Source organism: Aulonocara stuartgranti (assembly GCF_965226115.1).
Source record: "Aulonocara stuartgranti genome assembly, chromosome: 3".
NCBI classification, from domain to species: Eukaryota; Metazoa; Chordata; class Actinopteri; order Cichliformes; family Cichlidae; genus Aulonocara; species Aulonocara stuartgranti.
This window is the reverse complement of record NC_138941.1, coordinates 2733009-2741234: the sequence shown is the minus strand read 5'-3', so window position 1 is coordinate 2741234 and position 8226 is coordinate 2733009. Positions and strand designations below refer to the sequence as shown.

The 8226-nt window shown below is 54.5% G+C and overlaps 1 protein-coding gene across 1 annotated transcript in view; it reads left to right on the top strand.

The window, feature by feature from the left end:
* The first annotated feature begins 5955 nt into the window (after positions 1-5955).
* LOC309702327 (uncharacterized protein) overlaps positions 5956-8226 on the top strand; it is an 88624-nt gene continuing 86353 nt past the window's right edge. Inside the window, exon 1 of the mRNA XM_082527002.1 lies at positions 5956-6547. Within this exon, the coding sequence (XP_082383128.1) occupies positions 6467-6547 (81 nt within the window). The 5' untranslated portion in view covers positions 5956-6466. The remainder of the gene's footprint in view (positions 6548-8226) is intronic.

Genomic DNA, 8226 nt, shown 5'->3' with positions numbered 1-8226 from the left:
CAGAGCAGAGCTGCAACATGACTGTGAGGATTCAGAAGAATAAAGTCAGAATACTTTATTATTATGAAGACTAAAGTGCACCTTGATGCTGCCGATGAACACACATGTTCTTTGTGAAAGCATGTGTGAGCACAGCTGACGTGCACCACACTGACCCCACTCGCCCCATTTCTTCATCCACTTCTTGCTCTTGTGCTTGAAATGAGACGCAGCAAAAGTCAGAGGCTCTAAAATCCACACAAAGGGGGCTCGTTAGATCAGGATACTGGATGTGATCCATAGAAAACATGGATAATACACCACTTTATTTGAAGCATCTGTAGCACTGCCTCAGTTCTGGATGTTTCCACAGACTCCTCTGTGCACCTAAAGGAAAGGTCAAAGGTCAGCAGCACATGTAGTTGGGACAAGTCTTCAGTCGCACAAACTACACAATGATTTTCCTCCAATGACGACTTTTCACTTGCAGAAATGGTCCTGTGTGATTTCCAGGCTGGGATATAAAAACTAGTTCCTAATGGCAGCGACTCACTCAGTAAACATGTGTTTCCTTCACCAACCTCACACACAGATCCAATAAGATCAGGAAGTGGGCAGTATAGTACAATATGTGTTATTCTGTGCTGCACTGCCCAAACTAAAGATCTGCTGAAGTGTTGGAAATGATCCAGATGTTTATTTTGGACGATACAGTAGAAGATCAGACATGAAAGTGGAGATAACACAGAAGACCTGCAGCAAAGGTCAGAGGTCAGACTGGGCCCCTGGATTCAACAATGAGCCAATGATCATCAAGCAGTGACTAAAGCAGAGCCCTGACGTTCTGACATTCATCACACAGTCAGAACAAATGTCTGCTGATGACTTCATCTCATGAAACGACTGATAGATGTCAGTTCATTGATCAGCTGAGCTGCTGATCTTCATCGTCACAGAAACATTCAGCTTGTTTCAATCAGTAAATAACTCCCACTACTCCCAGTTTGAACTGTTCCCACTCAAAATGCTGTGAGAACAATGATCATTGTAGAACTTCACAAACATCACGTGTTGTTTTCCACATGTAAGATCAGCAAACACACAGAAACTTCCTGTTGCCACACACGGCCTCTAAAATCTCTTCCACGCTTTCTGTCTGAAGTCCACTCTCTGTGTCGGATCCACAGGAAACAACAAGATCTTATTAACATGGTTTTCAATGTGTCTCCTTCCAAAAAGTCCAACCAATGAACAAATGTGTGTATTTGTGGAGGCCGAACAAAAGCATGACACATTTCTCTGTTTCTATAAACTGGAGTCAAACACAAACATGAAGAGTTTCACTGACAGACTCCAAAATGCCCCCACAGTGGATCAAAGGGAAATCCTACAGTGTGGCCAGAGACTCTTAATGGCTCCAACATCAACACATCCACAATGTTGGATCCAGTTCTGCCTCACAGAGTTACTAAGACACACCCTCTGCCAGCATCACAACAGCTCCACCTGCTTCACCTGCCTCCTCAGCATCTGTACACCTGAAGAGAAAAGAAAGGCTCCAACAGCTCAAATCTACAAAGGATTCATGAAGTTTCATCCAACAATAACATGTTTGCCTTCCACAGTGTGCTGTTAGACACCACTGTACCTCTGCCATTTCAAAAAGAGCAGCTTGGGAACATTTTGGCTCCAAACACTTTGTGTTTAAGTTCTTTGTTTTCTTTGTGAAGCCGACAACATCTGGAGCTTTGTGACTCATAGAAACATCATTTTGTTCTTTAGATGACAGCAGATTGGGACTGAATAATCAATCTGTGGCGGAGGCGTGGCCCCGGGCGCAGCTGCAGGGGAGGAGTGGAGCGGAAGGCTCAACGGGGCGGCGCCGCGAGGCTGGTAAGAACAGCTGATATTGTTTATGGACTAATGATGGTCTCCTCCGCTGTGTTTATAGTGAGACGAGGAGGAGCGGCCAGGGGAGATCAGCTGGGCTCGAGCTGTCAGACGGTGCGACTGAGTCAGCTGTCAAAATACAAATATATCAATAAACGTGGAAGTTGGCTATACCTGCCTGTGTGTGCGTGTGTCTGTGCTGGGTGTACTCTACAAGTGGTGCCGAAACCCAGGAAGAGTGCCGGTGGGGACATGTCCGACCCACAGGCCACGCCACCCGCCCAGCCTCTGCAATTCTTGGCGCAGATGCTGGCGGAGATGGCGACGATGAGCCGGGATCAGGCGGCCGACCAGCGTGCCCACCTGGCCGCGCTGCGGGAGCAGACGGACCGACAGACGCAAGTTCTGGAACGGCTGGTCGGGGCCGCTGCCACGCCGAAGCCCTTGCCGCTGTCGGTGTCGGTGCCCCGGATGGGGGACGGGGACGACCCACAAGTTTTTTTGGAGACCTTCCGGGCCACGGCGGAGGCTTGCCAATGGCCGCGGGAGGAGTGGGCTCCGCGGCTGCTCCCCCTGCTGTCTGGGGAGGCACAAACAGCGGCCCTGAGTCTGCCTCCGGCGTCGAGGAGCAGCTTCCCGGACGTGAGCCGGGCGGTGGTGGACAGGCTGGGGCTCACCGCCGAAGACCATCGCCGGCGGTTCCGGGCCTGTCGGCTGGCCACAACAGACCGACCATTCGCCTGGGCCCGGCAGCTGCGCGACGCGGCGGTTCGCTGGCTGCAACCGGGAACATCGGAGGGCGAGACGAAGCTGGTGGACAAGGTGGTGCTGGAACAGTTCACGGAGGGATTGCCAGCGGAGACGGCGAGATGGGTCCGGTGCCACCGGCCCGCGAGCCTGGAGGTAGCGGTGACGCTAGCGGAAGACCACCTTGCCGCTGGAGCAGGGGAACCCGGGGACGCCGGACGGAGGCCGAACAAACAGGCCCCAGTGCCGGCCCCGAGACGCCGTGTGCCGGCACCAGGGCAGGCAGAGCGGCTGCCGGCGCTGAGCCCCACTAACCCTTTCGCGGCGTTGGTGCCGTCCAGGGCAGCCGAGCCAAGTGGAGCCGCCCCCGAGCCACGGAGAGCAGCACAGACGCCGGGGCCGGAGTGCTGGAAGTGCGGGCAGCCGGGGCACCTGAGGAGGGAGTGTCCGCTTATGGAAGTGGGGCAGGTGTTTCGTGTTGCTGGCGCCCCAGCACCCTCCCCCGGTCCAGGAGGGACATACAGTATTCCGGTAAGGACTCGAGGGGGTATACGCCAGGCGTTGGTGGACACGGGCTGCACGCAGACCCTCGTACACCAAAGCTTGGTTCGCCCCGGGGCATTGCTGGAGGCAGAATGGGTGGAGGTGAGGTGTGTGCATGGTGACGTTCACAGGTATCCCATTGTGCCGCTGTTATTAAAGTATAAGGGCAAAACGCATAGAGTAACGGCGGCGGTTAGCCCGCGCCTGTCGCACCCCCTGATTCTGGGTACCAATTGGCCGGGGTTTCATCAGCTACTGGGGCAGTACGCGGGGGTGCGATCACGACCGGAAGCGGGGTGTAGCGTGTGCGCGGCATTCAGCGGTGACGCGGGGTCGTCCGACACCGACTCCGGGGGGGAGGAGCTGGCGGGTCCCTCACGGGACGTCCCGCCGGCCCCGGAAGTGTCCCCCATGGGCGATTTCCCACTGGAGCAGTCTCGTGACGGCACCCTACGCTCAGCCTTTGACCAAGTGATGGCTATTGATGGTCACGTGGTGCGCCCTGAGGCCGCGCAGACCTACCCGCGTTTCGTCGTATTAAACGACCGATTATATCGAGTGAGTCGTGACACTCAGACAGAGGAAACACACACCCAGTTGTTGGTGCCGCAGGGCCGCCGGGCAACGCTTTTCCAGGCGGCCCACTATAACCCCATGGCAGGGCATATGGGCTATGAGAAAACTCTGGAGCGAATAACGGCCCGATTTTATTGGCCGGGCATCCGAGCGGATGTGCGCCGCTGGTGCGCGTCCTGCCCGGACTGCCAACTTGTTAACCAGCCGGCCATACCGAAGGCGCCGCTGCACCCTCTCCCCCTCATTGAGGTCCCGTTTGAGCGCATCGGCATGGACCTCATCGGGCCGTTTCACCGGAGTGCACGCGGCTACCGCTTTGTGTTAGTCCTGGTGGATTACGCAACGCGGTACCCGGAAGCAGTTCCGCTGCGCACCATCTCTGCAAAGAGTGTGGCGCAGGCACTGTTTCAGGTCATCTCCCGAGTCGGAATCCCGAAAGAGATACTGACTGACCAGGGCACGTCGTTTATGTCTCGTACACTGCGGGAACTGTACGAATTACTGGGCATTAAATCTATTCGGACCAGCGTCTACCACCCTCAGACTGATGGGCTGGTGGAGCGGCTGAATAAGACTTTAAAGTCCATGATTCGGAAGTTCATTAACGAGGATGAACGCAATTGGGATCACTGGCTAGACCCTCTGTTATTCGCAGTGCGGGAGGTGCCCCAGGCCTCCACGGGATTTTCTCCCTTTGAACTGCTGTTCGGCAGGAGGCCACGTGGGGTGCTCGACCTGATTAAAGAAAGCTGGGAGGACGGTCCGAGCCCCGCCAAAAATGAGATTCAGTACGTGTTGGACCTGAGAGCAAAACTCCACACTTTGGGGAGGTTGTCACGGGAGAATTTGCTCCAGGCTCAGCAGCGTCAGCAACGCCTGTATGACAGAGGGGCTAGGCTCAGGCAATTTTCACCGGGAGATAAAGTGCTTGTGTTACTCCCTACCTCCAGCTCGAAGTTGCTCGCCAAGTGGCAAGGACCCTTTGTGGTCACACGGCGAGTCGGGGACGTGGACTATGAGGTCGCTCGGTCGGACAGGGGAGGAGCCACGCAGATTTATCACCTCAATCTCCTCAAACTGTGGCGAGAGGTCGAAACCGCTTCTCTGGTGAGCTTGGTGAAGGAGAGAGATGAGTTGGGGCCGGAGGTGCCAAATTCTGTCGTTCCCGCCTCCCTCCCTTGTGATGACCATCTCACACAGGCCCAGAGAGCGGATGTTGTCGCGTTACAACAGCGTTTTGCGGACGTGTTCTCCCCCCTGCCCGGCCGGACGTCCCTCATCGAGCACCATTTCGTGACGCAGCCTGGCGTGACGGTGCGTTCACGGCCCTACAGGCTCCCGGAGCACAAGCGAAAAATCGTGCAGAGGGAATTGGCGGAAATGCTGAGGATGGGAGTAATAGAAGAGTCGCACAGCGCCTGGTGCAGCCCCATCGTTCTGGTGGCGAAGAAGGATGGGTCTATACGGTTCTGTGTCGACTATCGCAGGGTGAACGAAGTGTCACGCTTTGATGCCTACCCCATGCCTCGGGTCGACGAGCTCCTGGACCGGTTAGGCACGGCCCGCTTTTTCACGACACTGGACTTAACCAAGGGCTATTGGCAGATTCCCTTGTCTGCCGAGGCCAGGGAGAAAACGGCCTTCTCCACTCCGTACGGTTTGTACCAGTTCGTGACACTTCCGTTCGGCCTGTTCGGGGCCCCGGCCACTTTCCAGCGTCTCATGGACCGGGTACTGCGTCCGCACGCAGCGTATGCTGCCGCCTACCTGGATGACGTGATCATCCACAGCGACACCTGGGCGGAGCATGTGCTGCGGGTGGCCGCGGTCCTGGAGTCCCTGAGGGGGGCGGGGCTCACGGCCAATCCGAAGAAGTGCGCGGTTGGACGGAGGGAGGTGCAGTATCTGGGGTACCACCTGGGGGGCGGGCAGGTGCGTCCACAGGTGGAGAAGACGGCGGCTATCGCATCCTGCCCGCGCCCCAGGACGAAAAAGGAGGTGAGACGGTTCTTGGGGTTGGCGGGTTACTATCGTCGCTTTGTGCCGGGGTTTGCGCAGCTAACCAGCCCCCTGACCGATCTCACTCGAAAGGGTGCCCCGGATCTGGTCCAGTGGACGGGGCCGTGCCAGGCGGCGTTTGTGCAGGCGAAAAAGGCTCTCTGTGGGGAGCCGCTGCTTCACACTCCTAACTTTTCCATCACCTTTGTTCTGCAGACTGACGCCTCGGACAGAGGGCTGGGAGCCGTTTTGTCCCAGCAGGTAAGGGGGGCCGACCGCCCTGTCCTATACATCAGCCGGAAGCTGGCAGAGCGCGAGCGCCGGTACAGCACCGTGGAGAAGGAGTGCCTGGCCATCCGGTGGGCGGTCGGCTCCCTGCGCTATTACCTCCTGGGACGCTCATTCACCCTCTGTTCGGACCACGCCCCGCTGCAGTGGCTCCACCGCATGAAGGATGCCAACGCCCGGATCACCCGGTGGTATCTGGCGTTGCAGCCCTTTAAGTTCAAGGTGATCCATAGGCCGGGGGCGCAGATGGCAGTGGCCGATTTCCTCTCTCGCTCGCGGGGGGGGGAGTTGGCTCGGCCGGACGGCTCCCCGGCCTCGAACGGGCGGTGGGGGTGTGTGGCGGAGGCGTGGCCCCGGGCGCAGCTGCAGGGGAGGAGTGGAGCGGAAGGCTCAACGGGGCGGCGCCGCGAGGCTGGTAAGAACAGCTGATATTGTTTATGGACTAATGATGGTCTCCTCCGCTGTGTTTATAGTGAGACGAGGAGGAGCGGCCAGGGGAGATCAGCTGGGCTCGAGCTGTCAGACGGTGCGACTGAGTCAGCTGTCAAAATACAAATATATCAATAAACGTGGAAGTTGGCTATACCTGCCTGTGTGTGCGTGTGTCTGTGCTGGGTGTACTCTACACAATCACTATCAAACCAATAAAGACAAACATGCTGATTTTACAGGAACTTTGTTGGAGAAGCTGCAAAGACATGAAACTGGTGGAGATCCCAAACCAGTTGATAGTGCTGGTTATTCCAAATAAAGCTGTTTCCCTTTGAGATGAAATGACTTTGTGTCCTGATATATAATAAAGATGTTGTTGTTTTTGAGCCCCTGTATTAAAAGTAGTTTAAAGTCAGCTTGAGTTTGATGTCTTTATGTCAAAGCTGCTCATGATGTTGAGCTGCTGATGGAATAAAAACAATATAAAAGCATGTAGTCCAGACTTAAATGTAGCCTGTTGTTAGCTGAGGTCCACACACAGTGTTTGACAGTGTAAAGTGTGTGAAAGGGCTGCTGGTGGAGCTCACTAGGATGAGCAGGTGACCACGAGGTGGAGAGCAGCTGGCCTGGCTTTGACCCGGGCCACGCCCCCTTTCTCTCTGCTTTGCTGTCACTTATCTTCACTGCTCTGTCCAATAAAGCTGAAAAAGGCCCCGAATCAAAGAAATCTGCTGCAGCCTCTGAAATGTCTTCTGTTTCCTTCCCGACGGCTTTTTCACCGTCAGCCCATCAGACAGTCCAGCAGCATTTATGATGATGTCATGATGTTGAAGAGGCTGCTACGGTGGCCTCCCATGACCCCCAGCCTCATCACAGCTGAGATGCAGACATTTGAAAACATTCAGCAGACAACTGAATAACAGTCCAACACAACAGTCTGTGTGCAGACACACACTGACCTTTCATAGAGTCAAACACAGCTGGTTGAGTCATTTCTCTGTGAGTCTAAAGTGAATCTAGTATTTGAAAGTCCACTTCCTGTATTTGTTGTTGAAGACTTCTTCAGCTTCTTCTCAAGGACATCAGCTGCTTGTTTGGCAGCAGAGGCAGTTAAGAAGCTTCCTGAAAAACACTGAACAGTGAGTTCACTGTGGCATATGACAGATTCAGCTTTCTGTGTGCAAATGTGTCTGTGTCGACCTTTCAAATGCTGTTGAATCCAAAACATCAGCGGCTCCTCGGCTGCTCACTTCATGCACTTCTGTCTGTGTGACAGTCCAATGACATCACAGCTGTTTCCAGCCCCAGTGTCTCAGGACTGGACACCTTTAAACATGTCGAGGATCAAACAGCGTCCAGCTAAACACACATGAAACTATCAGAGCTGACAATCATTCCAATAACATCTAATGGTTCATGTATGTAGACACAGGACTACAAGGAAATGGCTCTCAGCATCTGGCTGTGGGAACACATGAGTCCCTGTTTGTGTTCAGATTGTGTGCATGTTTTAGACGTGTGTCACATGTAGAAACACAACAATCCCACAATGACACACAGATGTGTTTGACACAGCTGTGCAGCTGTAAGTTGTTTCTAATGATTCATTGAAGCTCTTCTAACATTCTGGAGACGATCAGTACATGAATCTGTTCAACACGACAACAATTTGACTTCAGTGTGAACGTTTGCATTAAATAACCTTCTTCATCCAGCTGACAGCATCTTCATCCTATGATGTGAACAGTTCCTCCTGTTGATGACAAACCTCTG